Raw genomic sequence first — 25,869 nt, forward strand, 5'->3', positions numbered from 1 at the left:
TACATGAAGTGAGACTGAATGAGAAGAGAAAAAATGAGAAGAAAACCGAAAAAAACCATTATCAAGACATATCGAACTGTACAACAATTTAATTCATTATTCCTCAATCATTTACGATAATCATTATTGTTTGCAAACAAGAACAAGCTTTGACAAGAAAATTTACTTTTCATTGTCTAACCTTTTCCGTTTTCATGTAATCGTCAAATCATAATACAACCAACAAAATTTTGACACAATTTTTGCTCTTTTAGTCAATCGACAATTTAAGCTTCAAGTTAAGTTGACAAAAATTATGTTTGACATTTGAGATAATTACGAAAGAAGTTGAAAATGCTCAGAATTTCGAGAAAATTAATGAACAGTAAATGTTGAAATGTGAATGAAAAAACAAAGACAAGTTGTTAGACAGAATCAAAGTGGCAGTTATCAGTTAATTGTTGGTTGCTCTTTAGTTTTACAGAATGTGTTTTGTGGGAATGAAAAAAAGGTCAACAATTAGTCGAGAAAATCTGTAAACAAGAACGATTATTTTTTCCTTTTGCCTTTCGTTTCTGCTTTTCATGGAAAAGTAAGAGATTTGTTGGAATCTAATGAGTCTTGTCTTGAGCATTCTAAACGGATTAATTCACTAATTAAGCTGATGAGAAATAAAGGTAAAGCGACTGAATGAGAGACTGAAGGAAGAAAGGAATTCAGAAGAATAAATCAATACAATTATTTATATAAAATGGACTTGATCTTAATCTTTTCTTTTTTTTCTCTTCTTTTTCTTCTTCTCTTCCCAATCAAGTGCCTCCAAGTTGGATTGTTGAACCTAAAGATAAATCTGTGATCAAAGGTAATTCATTAACATTGGATTGTCAAGCTGATGGATCACCAAGACCGATTATCCGTTGGAAAAAATCAACTGGTAATTAAACCATTACAAATCATTTCTTGTTCAATTTGCTTTTATCATTCCCAGTTTACCTCGGATTTATCCTCATTAACTCTTTTCCAGCAACTTTCTTCTTTTTCTATTCTTCCTACCAAAATCTTCGATTCTTTACTCATATCGAAGCAGACACTACACAAAAGCAAAGCAAAGTTTTTTACAATAGAACTCATGATTCAGAGTTTTCAGTAAACTAAAAATAAGGAATTTTATGAATAAACTTCTGTAATTATCGAAATTTCAGAGACTCCAAACTTACCATTAACCTGAAAAATCTCTTAAACGGAATAAATTCTTTTCTACTGAAATCCAAAGATCATTCTTCAAAAATTTTGAAAACTCGGAGAAAATGAAATCTCTTAGGAAATTCGGTCTTTAACTTGCAAAGTTTCACAATTTTTAAAACTCATATTGAGCGACTGGTGAAGATAAAGATACAAATGTTAGCAATGAATATGGAGCAGATCTTCCTACTGGTATGATTTAAGCCATGCTTTGAGATTAAATTCATGTTCATTCAAGACTTTTCATGGAGACTAAATTTTTACTTATGGCTTTCGCCTTATTTTTAATCCTATTAATTAGTTCGTTAGAATTTCGAGCCACGCAGCATCTTTAATCAGCATGAAACTCAAGTTAACTATGAATTGAGAATAATTCAAGATACCTATTTTTAGGAGTTCCAAGTGAGGACTTTGAATTTAGTAACTTATTTAGAATTGACATTTTTGAAAATACAGAAATCCAAGTTTTAAAATAGTCGAAAAATAAAATTCTTGAGATATTTTAAAATAGATACTGGATCAACCATGTTCAGATGTAAAATGCCAACCCTTCATCTCTTTTAGTTTCTCTAAAACGATTATCTTATCTGTCCAAAAATTCTCGCTTCTTGGGTTAAAGTCATTGAACATATTAAATCTAGTTCGTTACTGCTTTTTTCTCACCTTGGAAACATTTTCTCATCTTTAACCGGATATCATTATCATTTTATATCATGGTCTAGTTTATCATTACTTGCAGTTTATCCCAACATTTTACTGGGAAACAGCAGTCTAAAGATCAAGTTAAATATTACTTTTCCCACTTTACCAACATTAACCTTATCTAATCATCATTTATCAGATGAAAATTGGGTGGTGAAAAGAATCGAAAAAAATGGGCCAATATTTTTCTCTTCATTCATTTCATCATTTTTCATCCAAAGCTAAAAGTTTAACCAAAACTTGCGAGTCTTGAACGAAATTCGCAAGATTATCAATTCTTCTTGTACAAACGTAAATCCAATATTTCATTTAAACTAGTTTACAGCTTAATAACAACTTTCAAATCCAATAACTTTCGATTGATCATCAATTATCAATCAAATTTTGCTTCGAAAATAATTTTCTGAAAACTTTTCAAATTTTCGAAACAAAAAAATTCGAAGCTCAGTTTTTTCTCATTTGTCCAAACTTGCCCCTGATAAAGTTATCAATGGATGTTGGATTTCGAGATTTTTTTCCTGGAAAATTCTATTTTTATGAACAGTGGAATAATGGAAAGTAAATGTTTATATCTAAAAGGAATGGCTTTGACATGAAAGAATCTGAATGAAACAAAAGATATTTTTAGCACAATTTAATTCAACTCAGCGGATCACAATTTCAACTCAAATCTTTTGACCCTTTGTTGACCAATGAATAAATGTTGACATTAGTTGATATTGATTTTAATCGTTCAAGTCACCCTGTTATTGATTGACCAAGTAAAACAAAAAGAGTCTCTCAAAACTGGTAGACAAGTTGATCAAACCAGTAAATGCAAGTTGAAAACCTTTGACTTTGCTTCCTATTTGAAGGTGAAATATGATTGAGGAAAGTTTCCTTTAACATTCATGTAAATGTTGAACTAAAACAGTGAAACACAAAAAAAACATTATTTAATGGTTTAAAGGGAAGGAAAACAGAATGATGAATGGACAGAGAATAAGGTGAACAAAATGTACCTTTCAACTTAATTAATGTAACATTAATTGAAATGCTGAATAATGCTATTTAAACATTTGCAACAAATGTTTACACACAAATCAAAAGTCGATGAAACATTTTTACATGTTCTAAGGCTTAAACACCTTTTAATATTAGTAATAGTTTAATTATGAAAATTTAATAAACAAAGATAATAAGTTTGAAAAGGTTTTCAGTTTTTTACAGTAGATTGCAATCATTTTTGAAGTCCCAGTTTCCCTAATTTGGAGTCCAAAATTGTTGCAAGAAAAGACTTCATGTCTGTAAACTACTGGGTGTGCTTGTGCCTTGGTTCAAGCAATTTCAGCTATTCTGCCAATAAAACGCATTCGGAGTGAAAAAACTGATTCAGTTCGAAGAAAAGCTTAACTCTGAACCAAATTACCGATATTTCCTATTCTCATCATTATACTCGTTATAAAGGTGAACATCTTTGGTTCAAAATTTGCAGGAAAAAATTCTGTTTTAGCGATAATGAGCATGGAAAAGCACAAGATGAAAGTTTCGAAAATTTCGTTTTCTTTATTCTTGAACATTTCGATTAAATCTTCATCACTTAGCCAAACACGAGAGTAAAAAATAGCATCAGTTTTGGAAAATAATCAGGGTTGGAATCATGAAAGAAAAACAAGAATGATAATTATTGGGTAAACTTGGAATTGAACAGTTGGTGTTATTACAAAGTGCAATCAAAGAAAAATGTTTTCCTTTTCTTCATTCTTACTCTAGCAAAACTTGCAATGAAAAAAAAACATTTGAATTCAAATTATGTAAATTACATGCTCAAGAAGATACTAAAGATGGGTAAAGATGAAAATGATGAAGAAGAGTTTTTTTCAGTTGCAACAAAAGGAGAACAACATTGAATACAAAAAGCAGAAAAAAAGACGAAAAGAATGAAAAAATTTCTTCACATTTTTGGTTCATTATCATTTTTCAGCTGAATAGCATATTATGATTCTCATATTATTTGTTGATATAAATAGTTGAACGATAATAACATTACCTTGCGCTTTTTAAATGCTTAAGCTTCAATTATCTTTTGTTTTTTTCTCACAACTTTTTTTTCTCTTTTCGCTTCTCTTTCAAATCGATTGTGAATTTTAATATTATTATTATCATATCATCAAATAATTTCATTTTAAACACACTTGAATTGAAACGTAAAATAAACATAACAACCTTAACATGATTGAGTTGAAGTAAATTTTGAATAATGAAATTTGAATAATTTATCTTTTATTATCTATCGCTTCCCAGCTTGGAGTGAAAAATGAAAATTTGATAATCGATTTTACTTTTGATATTTTTACGCTCTTTATTCGTCGATGAAATTAGCGAAGAGAATTGAATCGTTTTTGGTTGACTTTGATTGAAATTTCATGAAATCATTTTTGTTCTGCTTTCGAGTTGAGGTAACGAATTGATATCAAAACCTAGCTACGGTTAAACATGTTTATCATTTTCCATGGTTTTCATTAATTTATTCAGCCTGAATTCCAGAGGTTGAAAATGGAATATCTCAAGCTGAGATTTAACCATGAAAATGGCATTTCAATGGAAGGATAAAAAGAATAGAATATAAAATTCAATTTTTTCTTTTAGTTATGAAATATTTCTCTTTTTTTACAATTCAATTGGAATAATATGTTGGTCTTGAATTTTTGTTAGCATCTGTTGGTAGACACAATATTCATGAGCCATGAGGCAGTATTGATAAAAACTGAGTCAATCATTGACTATTGTTGCAGTGCCAAGTAACAGTTGAATTTGAATCTTTAAGTGGCCATGAATTTGGTAAAAATAATGTTTAGTCAGCAAAAGGAGAATCTTTGTTTCGCTTGAGAAAATAAAAGGTTGCAAGGATTTTCGAGAAATTTTCCAATTTCTTAGTTTTTCGACTTTTCGAGACAAAATTGATTTGCAAGTGAAACTGCATTACGATAGCTTAAGGTTAGAGTTTCAATAGCTTTGATAGTTTACTAATATTGATTCAATGGAAGTGTTATAATGACGATTCTTATTTTCATTATCGCTCGAAATTTTGATTGATCAATGTTTCAAAGAAAAAGTTCGATTCATTGATGAAATGAATAATTGTATTCATAATTAGTATTTACTGTTCAATATCCAAGTTGATGATGTGATTATGGAATGAAAAATGGAAACGAAAAAATGATTTTCTCTTGAATTAATGATGATTAATGTGTAAATATTGAAAAAATTGTGATTACAAGAGCCATCTGAATGATGAAAGGTGAACATGATTATCGGGTGTGTCCTGAATAAATCCACCCATAATTACAGAAGAAATGAAATAATTGCTTTCGAATTTTTTGGTAATAAAAAGAAGAAAAATGCTTTATTTCTCTATGCATAAAGGAATCTGTATTTCGACAATTTCATGAGTTTTATACTTTCTTTTTTACTTGCTTAGATGGTGAAGATTTCAAAGTTGTCATAAGTAATGCCCACATTCAAACCCTTGAAAATGGATCGTTAACCATTCGTGAAGTGGCCAAAGAGGATGCCGGTCATTACATGTGCCAAGCCATGAACGGAATCGGTCCTGGTGCGAGTATGGTTGTTAAAGTAACAGTTGCAGGTAAAAAGTTAAACCCTTTATTCGACTTGACTCGAAAAAAATTTGTCAAGCAGCTACAGTGAAAGGGACAAAAATGAGAAACGCCGATTGTCTAAGCTAAAGAAGTTTTTGAGAAAAAAATCAGATCTTTTCAGATAACATCAAGATGATTAACATGCGGATGCTTTAATGAAAAACTTTGGCATTAAACTTTTCAGAATTTTCTGTCTAAGAATTTTTCGATCTGGTTCAGTTATTTTGACTCCTTATAAGGGTTAACCAATTTATCATTGAAAAATTTAACCTAAAAGTTGTTTGCACATTTTCCCGTATAGTTGCTGCTCACTTTGAGAAAAAATTTGAAACTCATACGGTCAAGTTGGGTCAAGATCTGACAATCCGGTGTGTTGCTATTGGTGATAAAGGTGAGAACAATGACATTTTATTTTTAATTGAATATGGAATAACAGTAAATGCGAATTAAATCAAGGTTCATTACTTTTTTGTCACATTAGTTATAATTGAATGAACAAACTTTACATTTTCAAATTTTAACAACATTTAATGTTATCGATACGAGAAACAGACAAAAAGAGGATTGACTTTTGCTACTTGAAGATCTTACAGAGAGGTCTTCCAAGAGAGTGATCCGGTGCGCTCATAAGGACATTGCCGGTCAATTTAAGACAATGGCAAAGAATAAGAACCTGACGAGGAATTTAAAAACATGAAGAGATGCAACATTAAACGAACGGAACCATACGTTAATAGAGTATTGTTGGTGCAGCTAGTGCGATAGTTAATGATATAGTTGCCAGTGAGGTAACACAGGTTGGTGTGATTACAAAGATGCCCAGAAATGTCAATCCAACATCAGCATGTGCAATGCGAACGAGTAAAAGTTGTACCTAATTTCAACAAGTAAATAGCATTTAAATTAAGAACATGTTGGGCAAAAAATTAACTTTCAATTTACCTCTTTGCTCGCATTCAATGAATCCGTTCTAAATGAAAAAGAATAAACTTTCTCATAAATTCTGGTCGCACGATGATTGATAGAAATCATCTGGAGAACTATTAGCAAAAGGATTGAAAATTCTCCGATGCAGGTTAGTAAAGCAGTGAGATTATGATATTTGATTGCATTTGCGAACGCAAAATGGCCTTCAATGAGGCTGAATGCGAAATTGAAACATGTAACGGGTAATAATAGATAATCAAACTTTTCAGTGATTTCCACAGCAAGGCAATACAAATGCCTGATTTGCCGAACGTTATTAACAGAAAATCTGTCGGTAGAACTTCTAAAAATGTCTATTTGGTGCTCAACTTGCATGAAGCAACATTGAATATAAAGGCAAGTTTCAGCGAAAAAACGAAGGAAAATAAAGCAACTCAGTAAACCCTGACTTTTAATAATGAAGTGAACAGTGTTCAGAAAAATTTCCTCTAACGAATTGAAATTTTCTGCCAAATACATAGTTCTTAAGACAAAGAAGCATGAATAACTTAAAACCATTTGAATCTTCATGCTAAGTCGATTCTTTTCCAAATAGCGAACCAATGATGGACACAATGAACTGATTTCTGCATTGCGTTCAAAGTGATTGAATAAATCAATGTACTTTTTTCGGTTCAAGTAGAGCAAAAGTATGAAAGTTACATAACTAATTCGGTAAATGCTGTAAATTGCAGAATAAATTTTCACCGTAATATTTGTTGCAAGCCAAAATTGAAGTATCCAGGTTAGAAAATTAATCGCAATGGAAATTACAAGACACAGGAAAACTACTTTACGACCAGAATAAAGTGCCTTGGCGAGTATTCCAGTTGGTTTACACAGCGCAAACAGATTCGGTTCTGTTTCACTCGAAGCCATTTCAATCATTTTTCAATCAACTTCTCACTTTTCTCGTCAGCTTATAAAAGTTTTTTAAAACTGCTATTTCCAAGGTGTACTTACAAAATAAGACGAAGTTTTTGGTTACAATGTTGCAAACTTGTTGAATAGATCGATAAATTTATCTTATTGGGCATTCAGTTTTATCGATTAGCAGATAGATCATGCATTTTATGACCATCGTAAAGGTTAAATATTATGTCATTTAAATTAGCAGAATTAGATTTGCAATCAATCAACAAAGCTCATGAATTGATTTTGATTGTGAAAAGAATCAATCAATTTGACAATTTTTTATTTCCATCAAGTTTTGATTCATTTTACTCTTTGTTTTCATCGCAAATTGATCAATATCGTCGACTTTTATAGTCTACATTAAGACAACACTCTATACATACACGCAGTGCAATTTTAGTGCTGTGAGTACGTGGATAACAAGGTGACCAGTAAAAGGGATATCTGTGGCTAATTCAAACACCATTAATATTGCTAAAGGGGCTGATAGTGACTACCTAAGTTCAACGGTAGTTTAAAATGTCTATTTTTTGACTGAATCGAGGACTTACATTATTAGTCATTGGTGCAAATAATTCGACGGTGCAGATACTAATAAGCATATAGCATATCGCTTTATAATTTGAATGCAACCTCACTTTGACAATCTGCAAGTTACAGAAACTTTGACCAGAAATATTCTCGAAAAGCTTTGATTCAGCTGCGAAACCGGCACTAGAGACTTATTGTTTCCAATAGTTTACATTTGGCCGTCACTAATACTTTCAACATTAAGCAATCAAATAAGTTTTTAAGGTCGGTGTTGCCAAAGCAATGGTCAATGATATAGTTGCCAGTGAAGTAACGCATGTTGGGGTGATTACAAAGATGCCAAGAAATGTCAAGCCAACATCAGCATGTGTGATGCGAGTCATGAGAATCTGTAACTAATTAAACAATAAAGAGCTCAAATTAGCAATTAGCAATTATGAAAAAGATTTTCTAAAGTTCTGTAAAAACAATTAAATTACCTCTTTGCTCACATTCAATAAGTCTGTTTTGAACGAAAGTAAATAAACGGGCTTATTAATTCTTGTTGCGAGATGATTAATATAAATAATGTGGTAAATTGTAAGAGAAAAGCTTAAAGATTCGCCAATGAAGATGAACATAACAGCTAGAGATGGATTAACGATTGCATTAACAAACGAGAAGTGACTTTCAACGATGCTGACCGTGAAGTAAAAACCAGTAACGGGTATAAATAAAGAATTTATCATTTCTGTAGTTTCGATAGCAGTGCAATACATTCGACGCATTTGTCGAATGCTATCAATAGACAGTCTTTTGGTAGAGCTTATTTGGTGTTCAACTTGAATGAAACAGCTTTGAATATAAAGGCAGGTCTCAACGAAAAAACTGCGGAACACAAGAGCACATGAGACACCAATCATTTTGAAAACAAATGTGAAAATGTCAATACACTGAAGATAATCGTTATTTGATGAGAAATGCCTAACCATGACTATCACTGCTACTGAAAAGTAGCATGCGAAACTCATTAACATTGTTATCATTTTAACGAGACGATGTTTCTTTAAATAATTAACCAGAGACGGACATAACTCGTCAATTTTGACATTCGATTCAAAGTAATTGAAGCAATCTATGTACTTATTCCGGTTTCGGTAGAGCAAAAATATAAATATTCCATGAATTAATTGATAAATGATGTAAATTGAACAGTAAATTTTTCCCTCAGTGCTTGGTGAAAACCAAAATTCGCAGTTCCAACTTAGAAAAGCTGTCAGAAGAAACAATTCCATACACAGAAAAACGACTTTACGACCGGAATAAAGTGCCTTGGCGAGTATTCCAGTTGGTTTACACAGCGCAAACAGATTCGATTCTGTGCCACTTGATGATTCATTTTCAATCATAACTGCAATTAAAGATGAACTATTAAGTGACATTAAACTACTTCTTGCTGGATAAACTTGCAAAATGAGTCTTGAAGTTTGAAGCAATTTTGCAGGTTATTCTGTTCCAATCAATAAGTTAACCTGGTCGGTCATTTTGCTGACTCATCAGATAATCTGAATGGTCATGAACTAAAAGAACCTTGGAAACTAACAATTATTAAGATTATGATTTTATAAAGAAAGTTTCACAGCAAGAAAGCGGACAAATTATTTAATAATTATTAAATCAATCAAACAAACTTTCACAAACCTATGATTTTATTGCAGTGAGATAATAAATCAATCCCAGAAATTATCTATTCAATCCTGAAATTTCACCTTTAGTTCTTGTTTTCAATAAAATGTTCAATATCAAGATCTTTTACAGTCTATTGTACTAAAATATCACAGTCAATAGTTTAGACTTTTGCCTCTCAATAGATCTGTTCATTTCGGTTATTTCATTGATTTGTTCAAATCAGAATACAAAAAAGCCATTTAGATTTCTGAGCACTGAAAGCAGAAAGTTTAGCGAAATAGGTAATTCAGCAGTTGAAATGTGCGCGCTAAAGGTAATTAAAAATCTGGTAAAATACAATTAAATTGTAAGTGTTTGGATTTTTGATGAGAAAAAATTTGCGTTCATTCTTTTTTTCTTTGCTTCCACAACGATTCACAAGAGACGATGAAAATTACCTTTGCATTTACATTTGCATTCACCATTCCATCAGCATGATTATTGTGAAACTGCAATTTAATATACTCATAAACAAAACCATCTTAACCACCATTATAAAAAAGCATAACAATCATTCTCACTGATATCATCATTATTATCATTTAAAGGTTATTTTGTGTGGTAAATGGTGAAAAAAGTAGCATCAAGAAGAAACGATAAACTTGGAGTATGAAAGGGAAGAAAAGGGAAAAGTGTTCACATTTGCTTTCCTTTAACATGTTCAGGTTACACAGTTGCTTGTTGCAGCAGCAAACATCGCAAGGGAATCAAGTTTGAACGTATGATAGCAAAAACTGTTACGATCTTTCATTGTTAAACTTGATGCTTCTCTCCTTTATTCGTCTTGTTGCAAGCAACGAAATAAAAAACCATCATTTTGATACAATACTCTTTAACCTTCAATGTGAGACATTTCGTAGCTTCTTTCACTCTCACATTACAAGGAAAAGTTTACTTTTTTCTCTTCTTACTTTTTCTCCATCCAATCTCCTTGTCACTTTTCTTTCTTTTTCTGTCGCTTCTCCAACTTGCACAGTCCATTCATCTAACCATCATCATCATCACCATTTCATCGTACAACTTTTTCTCCTCTCATGCTTCACACCTTTTCTTCCCCAGACTCACTCACATTTGATAATGTTGAAAAAAGTGTTAAAAACTATCAAGCTCAAGGGTGAAAAAAAGGCCAGGGAAGAAAAGTAAAGAGAGGAAAACATTAAAGTCACCTTTCAATGAGTTTTACCACTTTTACTCTCAACATTTTTTCGAAGCAACTTTTTGATTGATGGGATTCGCAAAGACTGTTGATGATGAGTAATAGTACAGAGTTGGTTCAATTGCTAATAACATGTGACAAAAAAGTATTTATCAATGAACACAGTTCGCATTTTTTTCTTTCCATTTTTTATCATGAACACACAGAGCATTTCAACCGACTCGGGATCATTCGTGTCAATATCTAGTGATTTGATTTTAACTTGAAGTTAACAATTTTTGTAAGTTTCAGGTTTAAGTCTCAAGATCAGTCAAGGTAAGTTAAGGTAACTCATGGGATCGGTTGGAATGTTTTGTCGCTTCGAACATTTTTTCATCAAAAGACACATTTCATGTGAAGGACGAAAATAACGAAAAACTTGAATCTTTTCATTGCAGATATTCAAATTACATGGAGTCGAGATAGAAAATTAATTAACTCAAATAACGAACCAAGGTAAAGTAAATTTTCACTCTTTTCCTCCCAGCATTTTCCAAGCATCTTGGACAGTTTACTTAGCACTAAAAGTTTACAACTTTTTGGTTGCTTTGCCTTTCATTTTGATTCATTTGTTTATTTTTTGCCTTTGCACACAATAATACGGGTAATAAGTTTCACATCATTAAATTTATTACATCAATGAACTTTATTCATGCTCAAAATTACTTTTACTTGGAAAAAGAGAAAGAAATTATTTCATTTCACTATTTACAGATTTATACTAATTTATCATTCAACCAATTCTCCAATGGATTATTTGATAACTTACAATATCATCATTCAACTCGCTTCTTTTTTCCTTGACTTTACGCTCTTTAAATAATCATTCATTCAACAAAACTTTGCATGGAACATGTTTTTTCTTCTTCCATACACAATCTTGAAATCAATTTCAACATTCCCTGAACCAGTTAGCTTTGTTTATTAGACCAACAATTACAATTTCTCAGCTTTTATTACAACTTATAGTTAATTCAATAAACGATAATCTTGAATGTTCTGTTGAATTGCTTTGCCTTTTTTTTGATTAACAATTTTTTCTTATGCTTTTACTTTTTATCTCTTTGTTATGAGTAATTGAATTTTCATAGCGATTCCAGCTTTAATCTGATCAACTGAATTTTTTAATATTAATGAATGTCTTTGATGTTATCGATGATCAAAAGACATGAAAAAGGAATAAAACAAAAGTCGAAAAGTTTGATTCTAATCAGAGAATCCAATGAAATTCTAATTCAACATGATCTTTAATGGTTTCAGTTTTTCTATTGTTCCTACAGACATAACAGAAAAATAACAAAAATTTAAGGTTCCAACAGTCAATGTGTCTGGGTTGATAGATTGACTTTCGAAGCCAAAAGTTCTAAAAAATAATTCTTCAAGATATGACTTTTGAAACGAAGATAAAGCGCGCAAAATTTTAAGTATTTTTTGTTCTTTTTGCAGATATATATTTGAACAAATTGAGAAAACGGATCGAACTGAATCGATATTTAAAATAAGAACAGCTGAAAGAAGAGATTCTGCTCTATTTACATGCCACGCTGAAAACAATTATGGTAAAGATAACAGTAATTTTCAAATTGTTGTACAAGGTAAGAAAACTTTTTACTGTAATTTGCTTGAAACTTTCGTCTTTTCATCCTTTTTCCTCTCATCATCATTCATCATTCTACAAAGTAATGACATTTCTATTCCCTTGTAACTAATATTGTAAAACACACTGCAAAGTTATTGAACTCATTCCCTTGTTTCACTTTTATCAAAACTAAGCAAAAAAAACTCTTCTTCCAACACTTTGAAGCCACTCGATATTCACTATCATCCATTTCACAAGTTAAACTTTTTACACACTTTTACTTGACTTTGTAAACATTCAAGGTTAACCTTTTTTTCAAATTCAATCACTTTATTCAATTAACTTTCAACCCAAACAATAATCAAAGTTGCTTCATTTGTAATTGTTTTCTTTATTCAGTTGGTTGAAGAAAAAAATAGCTTTACTCAAAGAATATCAATTTTCACCTTTACTCTTCTTTAACAATTTTCTCGACTCATCTCACATGATAAAATTGAATTGAACTTTCAACTGTTATGATGGAAGAACAAAGGAAAACAAAAATTTCATGTATTGTTATTCAACTCCCAGTAGCATCATCACTTGCTATTATTTACTATTTGCAGATAATGAAGAGTAAAAAGGAACAAAAAAAGTAGAGAATTTATGCAGAAAATTATTTCCATGAATTCATAGTAATACTTTGTTCTGTTTGTCATCAGTTCAGTGTCTTTTCCTTTACCATTCTGTCTGGCAAATAATGAACAAGTTTATCATTCCCTGTTGCCATTCAAATGAAATGATTTTCCTTGTCAAGATAATGATGAACAGAAGAGTGGTTGAAGAGAGAGAAAAAAGTGAATGCAAAAAATGGACAAAAAATACATGAAAAATGAAATAGGAAGAGAATAGGAACCACAAAAATGCAAAAATTGAGCAGCTCATCAATCACACGATTCATTATTAAACATTCAATAATAATGGTAATAATAGCTGCAGAGTGACAGATATGAAGCGAAAATATTGAATCGAGAAATGATTAGGAAAAATCAAGAGTCTTTGGAAAACTTGCCAAACACTCTTGTACATTCGGAACCATTAGAAGCTATTAGCATCAAGTTTAAAGGAGGAAAAAATTTTTACTCAAAAATTGAAAAATTTTCACGAGTCTCGACTTGATTGATAAGCTCAACTTCAACCTAACCAAGTCAACTTGCTCCCATCAATTTGAGCAACTCTTGTGGGGTAACAAAGTGAACAAGTTTAACTCTGTTAATCACAAAATTAATTATCTTTGATGATCAACAAAAGTCAATCAGTTGTTGTTTCGTGTTGAACAATAAAGAGTTGAAGCAAAACTGTGAACAAGATAAAAATGGGTGAAAAGGGCATTTTCACCAGAGATTTCATGGAAAATGTTTCATAGTTGCCTGTTCAACCTTCAAGCTTATTGTGAAAATGCTTTTTTTTATACTATTTGTATTACCAAAACTACTTGTTTTTTACCATGAAAAAGCTTGAATAAAGAGAGATGATAAGTTGAGCAAGTTGATGATAACGAGGCAAGGAGTGAAGAAAAGAGTTGAAAAGCTCAATTTATTATTAACATTTTTATCACAATATAAACATTGAGGTTCAACATTTATTCATAATGTGCATATTATTCATAATAAAAGTCAGATATTGGCAGAAGGGAAAAATGTTTAATCTCTGGCTGATGATAATTAATAAACACCTTTTTTTGGTTTGAAAATTTTTCAACAATTAATAAACTCTAAACTGCCCTGAGTTGATTCAATCCTTGAGGCTTTTCCGGGTCAATTTGGCTCCGTCATTAGCTGCTACTGAAAAGGCTAAAATTGATGGAAACTCGAGTTTACAAACTTGCCAAATTAGATTGACTTTTCAATCATTTTTGCCTTTACTTTTTTCACCTTAAATCTTGATTCAATGTTCAACTTTAGTGTTTGACTTTTTGCTTTGTTCAACTTTTATCGCTCAACCATTCTTGTTTAAATTGTTGACGATGGTTTGAAGGACAAAAATGACAACAGAATAACAATTGACAGGCAAGCAAAATATGATGAAAATGGCAACCAAATTGGCGATCATTTTTAACCTTCAGGGCAGTAAATTGATTGGCCTGAATTTGATCGTTAGTTATGGTGAAATATCAAAAGGGTTCAAATATTTTGACTCTTGTTTGGTTTATTTTTGCCAGCTTTTCCTGCTTTGCTTTTTCTTCTCAGTTTTATGTTTACTTCATTTTATTCAACAATTTTACTCCATCATTATCATAATCTCTTGATAATATCTGCTTTTACTTTGGCCAACATTGAATTGTATCCTCAGGGTTATCTCTTGCTTCTGAACGGGCCTTTCTTTTTTCCGATTCATTTTCTTTTCTTTTTCTTATTCTCTTTTTTTCTTCTTCTTCCTTGTTTCACTCAGCCATTTCAGAAGACTGAGATTTACCTTTTCATATCATGGGAGTTGATGATGTTTGATGATATAAAATAGATTCAGTATATTAAAGTCAGGGAGGGAAACAAAGAGAATAAGGAAAGAAATAAAAAGGGAAAACGGAAATTGAAGAAGACATAATAAAGGATGAAAGGTTAAACGAAAAAGATTCATAAAAGTTATTTTGAATTAATCAGAAGAAGAAAAGAAGATAAATAGGAAGAGTAAACCAAAGGGAAACAATAAAAGTAGAAGATGAAAAGTTGCACAGAAAATGAGCATTTCCATGCAAACATTTTCCTTCATCAACCTTTTCTCTTTCAACTGTCGATTTCAATTGTAAAAAAGTCAAAAGTCTCTCAAAACTCTGAATCAATAATTATTTTGAAATATTAAACTCGACTCCAAACATAAAAAACAGACTCGATTATCGAGGAAAAAGGTTGAAAATACGAAAATTTTGATTTCTAAAACTTGAGTAAAACTTTAATTGAAAATCTTTTTTACAGAATCGCCCGACTGTCCAGTAGACCTTAAAGCCGAAGATGTTGGAAGTCGTTCATTTGCCTTAACCTGGTCCCATCCCTTCAATGGCAACTCACCCATTTTGAGTTACCTCTTAGAGTACAAGCCTTCAAAGTTTTACAGCTACTCTACTAGTAAAGGGGTCAACAAGGAAGTCCTTCCCGTAACGGGAGTCAGCCATGTGATTAAAGGTTTAGAACCTCAGACAACCTACCTTGTTACCTTGAGTGCTCAAAATGGTTTGGGTACAAGCAGCGAGTGTCTTCCCTTGAGTGTAACTACTGATGGTGAAGCTCCGACTGGTGCACCTCGAGACATCAAAGTAGTCCCAATATCATCCACTAGCCTGCAAGTCAACTGGAAACCTCCAGCCGTGTCTGAGCAGAATGGACCCATCTTGGGTTACTATGTTGGCTATCGACAGCAACGTTCACCAGAAGAGTTTTCATACAAAACGATTGATGCCACTTCACCTTCATTTTCATACTCGACTACATTATCTTCCCTCCCTTCAATGCCATCCCCTGCATCTTCCTCGTCATCTTTTCCTTCTTCACTGGAAGACAAAAATTTCGAGGAAAGTTGCCAGATAAATGGATTACGCAAATTGACTCGTTATCTAATTATTGTCCAAGCTTACAACAAGAAAGGTGCTGGTCCACCTTCAGATCAGATTGAAGCCCAAACCCTTGAATATGGTGAGTTATTTGCTTCGCATCAATCAATCCTTTCATTCAATAATAGTAATCTATTATCAGTTTCATTCAAAATCAAATTAAATTATCATTAAACAACAAATGCTAAATTGGATGAAAAGCTCAATAGTTATTGTTAATACAGCGAACCATTAGCGAATGGTTGAGAAAATCTTAATATGCGAATCATGGTATTATTGAATTAATGATAATTGATAAACATAAGTATGCAAAGATGATTACATTTCCATTAACTTCAACTGTTTAAATATAATAATGTAAATTAATTGTCTTTTGATTCAAAAGATTACATTTATTCGCAATCAAATTACAAGTCAATATTAATCGAACAATGAATTTACGAAGAATTATGATTGATGCAACAAAATGATTGAAATATCCACCAAAAAATCTGTCGAAAATCACAAATGAATGTTTTTTTAAATAAAAAGAAAGGTTTGCGAAATCGAAGAAATGTATCATTTAAAATTCATTTTAATCAGCCAAGAGAGTTTTTTCATCAAGAGAGAAATCATGAAAAGATTTCATTACAAGAATAAGCAATCGATTGGACTTCATAATGAATTCTGGATTGACTAAGCCTGTCTTTACAATAACATATTGCTACAATATAATATTCTGCGATTGCTATTAATAGATAATTCAATTGAACTATATTGAGTTGATGAATTATTGGTGCTGACATAACTTATTCAAACAATGTTGGTGCTGAGAGTGCAATAGTTAGAGTCAATGAAGCCATTGAAGTGACGAAGGTTGGTGTTATCAGAGAGAGATTTAGAAAGGAAAAGCCAACTTTAGAATGTTCAATACGGTCCATAAATAAAAGGACCTGAAAAATTAATTAAAAGAACAAGAAATTAGCTTTCAAGTTTACAGTAAGACATAGTTGGTTAAGACTTACCTCTTTATGGACTGGCAATGAACGAGTTTTATATGAAAGTGAATAGACAACATCGAAACATTTATTTGAAAGATAGTTGATGTATATTATGTTGAAAGTAACGAATACCAAGTGCAGGAACTGAGCAGTAAACATGACAAGCCCTTTTACCGTTGGTTCTAGGAAAATATTAACAAAATGAACGTTGAATAGAGTAAATAGGAATGAATAGTAACTAAATATTGGGAATCGAAGAAATGAATCCATTTTATGTGTTGTTACGGCAGCTATAACGAACATTGAACGGCATTCACGGATTTTAGTCAAAGTTAACGTACGACTGTCAATTTTATCGAGTAAACGAATGCAATCTAGAACAGTGAGCCAACATGCTTGAATGTTGAGACAGGATTCAACTACAAACTGATGGCACAATTGAAAGCTTGAATAGCAAAGGAAATGAAACAAACAAGAAGATAAGTTTTTCAGCAGTTGAATATAGTCGCCTGTTTGTTGAAAACTCATGATAGAATAAAATAAATCGCAAAGGGGAAGCCAAAGAGAAATAAAAGAGACGACAAACAGCAAAAGATTTCGAGTTTTAGACAAGTGATTGCGAACATTTGGTCTGTCCAGATTACATCGGGTTCGAGCTTCAAACAGATTAATTATGGCATTATATTTCATCCGCTTTGAACGAATTCGCAAAAGCCAAATCACGTATAAAACCAAATTTGTGCACCGGAAAATTTTCTCGCAAGTTGTAAATTTAGTGATTGCTTCTTTGGCGCAAATATTCATAAAAATTACGCAAATAGCCAGCAAAATGAGAAAGAAATTAGTAAAAGCACTTTTCTTTCCTTCGAATCGAACCATTGAAGCAAATAAGCCAATGGGCTTCGCATATGAAGAACTATTTTCAATGGGCAACATTTGAGGCATTTTGTTGCAAAGAAATAATTATATCTAACGAATAATTAACAACTACAATTTCAAACTGTTCAGTCAAAAATGAATATTAAACATATTGCGTTTCAAATTGATGATCATTTCAAGTACGCATCTACTGTTAAAGTTACTGATCAGGGGATAAACCGCGTGGTTAATGTTATAAACTTGCAACTGAGGAGACTCGAACGGCCAATCATGCCACATAGATACTTTATAGATGTTTATAGATGATGAGACAGGTAAGGAACACAGCATGGAGCATCAGGTAGATGGCATACCAAAGTAGATCGCTCGATTTGGTCTATAACTATGCTTTTTGAATACGACTATAAACATTTGCAATAATTTTACGTTGTTTTCATGATAGTTAGCCTTTAGTTCTAGGAAATAGCTCAACCTAATTAAGATATCCGGCGATATATTGTTGACGATACTTTAAAAAAGCAGCGTTGGTGCTGATAATGCAATAGTTAGAGTCAGGGATACCATTGAAGTGACGAAGGTCGGTGTTATTAGAGAGATTTTTAGAAAGGAAAAGCCAACTTTAGACTGTTCAATACGTTGAATAAATTGTTGAACCTGAAAATTGATTGAAATAAACAAGAAAATAGCTTTCGAGTTTGCAGTAAATTATAACATCGTACTTACCTCATTACTAATTACAAACGAACGCGTCTTGTATGAAAGTGAATAGACATCATCGAAACATCTATTTGAAAGATAGTTGATGTACATTGTGTTGAAAGTGGTGAATGCTAAGTGCAAAAACTGAACGGAAAAATGAATCATTCCCAAAATCGTTGGTTCATTAAAAACTTTAACCATATTCATTTGAAATGCCGTGAAAAGCAATGAATAGAAATTGAATAACGGAAATTGAAGAAACGAATCCATCTTTTGTGTCGTTACAGCAGCTATACTGTACATCGAACGGCATTCACGGAGTTTAGTTATAGTTAATGTCTCAACGTTCTTCAATGAACAAACATGATCTTGCACAGTAAGCCAACATGCTTGAATGTGGAGACATGATTCAAAAATGAACTGGTTGGCCGCTTGGAAACTCAAATAGACTAAGATTTCAAGAGCACCAGAAGCCAATATATTCACTAGTTGATGGTAGTTACTCGTTTGGGCACTGATCAAAATAGAGCAGCCCAAATTATAAAGTGAGGGCAGTAGTGTTGAAACAAAATAAACAAGCGTCGCAAGTTTTCGAGTTACAACTAAGTGACGACGAACTCTACAGCTTTCCAGATTACACCGTGTTTTATCTTTAAACAGGTCAATCAATGAAACGTACTTGGATTGCTTTGAACGTAAATTTAAAAGCCAAAATATATACAAAGTCATATATGCGCAGCGTAAATATAGATTGTACATTTCAAATTTAGTGTTTGGCCTGGGTCGCAAAATATCGGTTACAAAAGCAAAAACAGCAAATGAAATGTTTAGAAAATGAGTAAAAGCACTTTTCTTTCCTTCAAAACGAAGCATTGAAGCAAATAAACCGATTGGTTTGAAAGATGAGTAACGATCTTCAATGATAACTATCGGAGGCATTGTTTCAGAGATAACGTTTAATAAACTCGCCACAGTACCTTATTAACAAAGAATCAGTATTTAATTCGCTGTATTTTGAAGTCCGTGATTATTCGAAGTGTGAGTCCATTGATAGTTACTTATTTTTGGATGAATATTGAGAAAAGCATTTCGAGCATTTTTGTTGTCTAAAGTCACCTGTATGATAACGGGAACCTGACCAACTTTACAAAACCAAAAAATGAAATCATTGCTTGACTCCATAGCAGACTAATCAATAGTAAGTCTTGTCGAATTTCAACCGAACAAAGGAAATTATCAATTTAATTTAAAAATACAATAGTTGAATTTGACAATGGAAATGTAATCTTTTCAATATTCATATTTCAATCAATCAAAAGCGTTTTCTGGAATCGAAATAGATTTGATTACAAAAATAATCAATCAATTAGACAAGTTTTGTCCTAATTCAGACAATTCTGGATCGATCTAGTTTTTGTTTACAATATAATATTTACTTATATAAAGTGTAGGCTGGACAGTTCTGCGCGGTTTCTAAACAGTTTCTATGCTAAACCAAGCAGATCACCCGATATGGTCGGCATTTAACGCCTTTAAAATTTTGCAATGAATTTTTTTCGTGTTATGATAATAATGGATCCCACTAATCAATAATCACACCTTCAAAGTCTTACAATCTTCGAATAGGTTCCTATAAATATCCTGCTATCACTTTAAATAAGTGCAGAAAATCGTTCACAGAGAAATTGTCAAATGACGGTTTTTTCACTCCTTATGGTATCCAGAATTTAAGTGCGAATAAAAAAGTTGATATTAATCTGCTTTAGCGCTAGCTTCATATAATAAATATGATTCTTAACTGTAGTCAATGATCACTGATAGTTAGTAGTGAGTTTTTGAATGATGATAACAAAATAACATAACATTATCCGATGATGATACTTTAAAAGAACAGGGTTGGTGCTGAGAGTGCAATAGTTAGAGTAAATGATGCCATTGATGTGACGAAGGTCGGTGTTATTAGAGAGATTTTCAGAAAAGAAAAGCCAACTTTAGAATGTTCAATACGGTCAATGAATAGTTGAACCTGGAATTTAATTAAAAGAAACATAAAGAAGCGTTTAGTTGAATTTAGTTTTTAATTATAAAACTTACCTCATTATTAACTGGCAATGAACGAGTTTTATATGAAAGTGAATGAACATGATCGAAACATTTGATTGAAAGATAGTTGATGTATACCATGTTGAAAGTGGTGAATGCTATGTGTGAAAACTGAATTAAAGAAATAGTAATTCCGAATATCGTTGGTCCATGAAAATTATCAACAAGTTTCAATTGAAAGGCTATGAACAGACATGAATAGAAATTGAATATCGGAAATTGAAGAAATGAATCCATTTTTTGTGTCGTCACAGCAGCTATACTGTACATTGAACGGCATTTACGGAGTTTAGTTATGGTCAGCGTCTCAATTTTCTTTAGTGAACGAATGTGATCTTGAACAGTCAGCCAACATGCTTGAATGTGGAGACATGATTCAATAATGAACTGGTTGTGTGATTGAAAGCTCACATAGATAAAGGTTTCGAAAAGAAAAGAACTCAATGTCTTCATAAGTTGATCGAAGTCATTCGTTCGGGTTCTAATAGAATGGAATAAATCAGACAGTGGGAACAATAAAGAAATGATAAAGAAGACGAAAATTGCAAGCTTTCGAGCTACAACTAAGTGCCGTCTAACTTTACAGTTGTCCAGATTACATCTTGTTTGGTCTTCAAAAAGCTTAATCAGTGAAAAATACTTGTTTCGCTTTGAACGTAAATTTAAAAGCCAAAGAATATGTAAAGTAATAGTTGTGCAGCGAAAGTACAGAATACATGTTTCAAACTGAGAGTTGTTTTCGCGCTGTAAAATATTGGTTATAAGGGAACAAGGAGCAAATAAAGCAATCAGAAAATAGATAATAGCACCTTTCTTTCCTTCACCACGAAGCATTGAAACAAATAAACCGATTGGTCTTGAACATGAGAGACGATCTTCAATGTTAATTATCGGAGGCATTGTTTTAAAGGGAACGTTTGATGAACTCGTAAGTGTATCTCAAGCTTATTAACAAAGAACGACGATTGACTGTATTTTCAAGTTGACGTTTAGTCGAAGTGTGCATCTATTGATAGTTGCTGGTTGATGAATGAAGCCGTTAGTAGCAGTAACTTTTAATTGAGAGGAATCGATTCATCTACATGAAGATTCACATTGCGTTTGTTTCCTCTTTTGCAATAAAAATCTGGTCTAGCTTTTTCACAATGTTACTGAACGAAATTGTGAAACAATAATTCTCATAAAGCAATTTGCAAGAAGAATAATTGAAATTTTTTGAATATAATTCATGTAGTTTCTATCTACGCAGCTACTAATGATTAGTTAGAATGTCATAGTGAATATAGAGCGCTTATTCCCACCAAACTACCTTTACAAAGTCAAAAAAAAGTATTCCCTGAATTCACAGAACAATAATCAACAGTCAGTTGTGTGCCTTTTAAATGAACAAAGACCATTATGAATTTAATATCACAATTTATTAATAATAGTTTAAATTACAATGAAAATGTTTAAATGAAATAAATATAATTCAATCAATCAAGAATTTCTGAAAGAATCATTTCTGTATAATGAATAGATTTGATTACATTAATAATCAATCAATTTGACCAGCTTTAACACCGATTTGATTAAGTTTTTTTATTGAATTTGCTATATTCCAATATTTTCTACTATGAATAGTAAATGATTCAATTGAATTTTATTGATGAGTTATTGTTGCTGACAAACTTCACTAAAACAGTGATGGTACTGATAGGGCGATCGATAGAGATAATGAAGCCATTGATGTGACGAAGGTCGGTGTTATTAGAGAGATTTTCAGAAAAGAAAAACCAACTTTAGACCCTTCAATACGATCCATAAATAGTTGAATCTGAAAATGATTGAAATAAACAAGAAATAGCTTTCGTATTTTAAGCAGTGTGTCTCATCAGACTTACCTCATTATTAAGTGGTAATGAACGAGTTTTATATGAAAGTGAATGAACATGATCAAAACATTTAATTGAAAGATAGTTGATGTATACCATGTTGAAAGTGGTGAAGGCCATGTGTAAAAATTGAATGGAAATTCGAATGATTCCGACTGTCGTTGGTTCATGGCAATTTACAACAAGATTCAATTGAAACGCAGTAAACAGACATGAATAGAAATTGAATATCGGAAATTGAAGAAATGAATCCATTTTTTGTGTCGTCGCAGCAGCTATACTGTAAATTGAACGGCATTTACGGAGTTTAGCTATAGTTAACGGCTCAATGTTCTCTAGTGACCGAATATGATCTTGAACAGTAAGCCAACATGCTTGAATGTGGAGACATGATTCAAAAAGGAATTGGTTGTACAACTGGAAACTCAAATAGGTTAAGATTTCAAGAACACCAAAAACCAATTTACTCATTAGTTGATCGTAGTGACTCGTTTGTAGACTGATTGTAATAGAATAGCATAAATTATGAAGTGGTAACAAAAATGGTATAATAAGGTAGACAAATGTGGCTATTTTTCTATTTACAACCAAGTGACGTCGAATTTCGCAGCTGTCCAGATTACATCGTGTTTTTGCTTTAAATAAGTCAATCAATGAAACATATTTGAGCTGATACCGCTTTGAAAATAATATTAGTAACCAGATAATATGTAAAGTCGCACCTGTGCTGCGAAAGTAAGCATTGAATACTTCAAATGTTGAGTTTTTTTTGGATGAAAAAATATTGATTGTGAGATAGCAAGCAGTACATAAAATGATTACTAAATGAGTAAAAGCACTTTTCTTTCCTTCGCAACGAAGCATTGAAGCAAATAAACCTATTGGTTTGGTACATGAATAACGATCTTCAATGACAATTATCGTGGGCATTGTTTCAAAAAGAAGATAATTATTATACTTGCAAGAACTCGCAACGGTAACTGAAATTTCGCAAACAATAACGATTATTCACCGTCAAATTCACCGTATTTTGAAGTTGGTATTTATTTGAAGTTTATTTGAATCAAATCCGTTATTAGGAAAAACTTTATGCTGAGAAGAATCAATTGATTTCATGTAAATTTACAACATTTTTGTTGCACTCTCATTGTTATTTTCTATGTAGACGATGATACAAGTGTTTTCATTGTTTTTAAATTCTAGGCGATTCACTAGTTTAAAAGGCAAAACTTTTTACCATTATAATGAACATTTTCGCAAATTTCGTTTTGCAACTGCAAGCATAAAAGTTGTTTGAATAATATAATAGTGTCAGTCCACGCAGCTACTAATGAGTAACTAGAATGTCCTCGTGGATATAGTAAAGCGCCTTTGCCTACCAAACAATGTTTACAAAACCAAAAAAAGTATTTCCTGACTGTACAGAAGAATAGTCAGTTGTGTCAGTGTTAAATGAACAAAGAGCATTATGAATTAATAATTTGACAGTTCAAATTACAATGAAAATGTTTAAATGAAATAAATATAATTCAATCAATCAAGAATTTCTGAAAGAATCATTTCTGTATAATGAATAGATTTGATTACATTAATAATCAATCAATTTGACCAACTTACCGATTTGGGTTTTCGTTTTAAATATTACATTTATACGATGAATGCCAGATTGAATTTTATTGATGAGTTCTTGTTGTCATTACAATAGTGATGATACCGATAGGGCAATAGATAGAAACGACAACATTGACGTGATGTGTTGTTGTATAATATGAAACTCGCGTCCTTCGCTTTGCAGCAACTGTGTATATAAAAAACTCGAAACAAAAAGATCAGAATGTTCTTAACTGAGTGTGTAAAAATAATTTTCTCCGGCAAAATTCATTCTAATGCACTCTAAAACTTCGAAAATGATTTCCAGGCCAATCTTCTAAATAAAGTAAATACCATCAAATATAATATTGCAAAGTTTTTGATAAAAATTTTTGATTCAATTATAACCACTAATTACTTTGATGATTAAATGAAACTTGATAATGGACAATTGTATTTAATGAATACAAGTTAATTACCTTTTGATTAATAGATAATGAAAGTTGATTAACTTTTTTTTTCTTTACTCTGCAGATCCACCAGAAGCACCAACTCTTAAGGTTGTCTCAACAACCTTCAACTCTGCCTTACTTTCATGGGATATTAATGATGATATCCCATTAGATCCAATGTCAGGTTACATTGTTTATCATAAAGTTGAAAAGGGTGACTGGGAGGAAATATCGATCTATGCCGATAAACTTAAATACAACATTAAAAATCTTTCATGTGGTAAACGATATCAGTTTTATATTGTTCCCTTTAATTCGGCAGGTAAGCCATCAACACCTTATTTGTAGAGTTTCAAAGTTACCCATTTGTTGATCATTTATCAAGTTAAATGAAAAAAAACATTTTTCGACTTTTTTTTCTTCCATTTCCAATTGGTTATTTTTGCTTTTTCCTTACATCTCAATAAGAAAATTTTTGCAGCCTTATTTGAACAATTTTTTCCCTCATTTTTCACGGCTTTTCTGATTGTCATTTTTAATCATTAATTTATTGCTTCATGGAAGCTTCATGTTTCATTTTTATAAATGATCGACAGAACAACGATCATTCGCTGATTCTCAATGAAAGTAATAAAGGTGTTCTTATTGACCATTGAGTCTAGTTGATAAAGAAATTGACTTTTTTCTTTATTATTCCTTATTAGCCAATGAAAGGTTTACTATTTATTTTGATTCAACTTGGATTCGATTCTTGCCTTTTATTTCACTTTCGTTTCGAACCATTGAGATTCGTCTTTCTTTTCCTTTCTTACTGTTCTGTACGTGTTTTGAATCAAGTGTTTAACCATTGAACAACCCTTGAATGTTAAAGGCTCCATTTTCATCATTCATTTCATTGAGTGTAAAGGACAAGACCTGGTTGATGGAAATCCTGGACAATAAAACTGAATTGTAATAGTTGCACATTAATGATGTGATTATATTAATCTTGAATCATCAAGTGATGAGACGAGGATTGAAGTTGATCATTCAACTGTTTCTTCATGCACTTCTAAAATCGAAGCGAGTTTCGATTAAACAGTTACGATTTTTGCAGAAAAAGTTTAAATTTTCGTAAGCATCTTTCATCTTTAATTTTTTTTCAAACTATCGATATTTCTGTTAGTCCAATACAAACATTTTTATTTCTATAACTCAGTGATCTCAAATGATAAAAAATTTTGACAAGACCCATTAGACTCCAAATTTTATT

The 25,869-nt window shown here is 31.8% G+C and overlaps 1 protein-coding gene across 1 annotated transcript in view; it reads left to right on the forward strand.

Annotated features, from left to right (window-relative positions):
• Positions 1–25,869, forward strand: part of LOC107362796 (cell adhesion molecule Dscam1-like) — a 66,749-nt gene that overhangs the window by 18,100 nt on the left and 22,780 nt on the right. Inside the window, exons 5-11 of the mRNA XM_015929929.3 lie at positions 794–913; positions 5,384–5,551; positions 5,866–5,955; positions 11,277–11,334; positions 12,325–12,473; positions 15,409–16,122; positions 24,700–24,939. Coding sequence (XP_015785415.2) covers positions 794–913; positions 5,384–5,551; positions 5,866–5,955; positions 11,277–11,334; positions 12,325–12,473; positions 15,409–16,122; positions 24,700–24,939 — 1,539 coding nt within the window. The remainder of the gene's footprint in view (positions 1–793; positions 914–5,383; positions 5,552–5,865; positions 5,956–11,276; positions 11,335–12,324; positions 12,474–15,408; positions 16,123–24,699; positions 24,940–25,869) is intronic.

The sequence above is a fragment of the Tetranychus urticae genome, chromosome 1, assembly GCF_039701765.1.
Source record: "Tetranychus urticae isolate SD_2017Ah chromosome 1, NJAU_TeUrti_SD_1.0, whole genome shotgun sequence".
NCBI lineage: Eukaryota > Metazoa > Arthropoda > Arachnida > Trombidiformes > Tetranychidae > Tetranychus > Tetranychus urticae.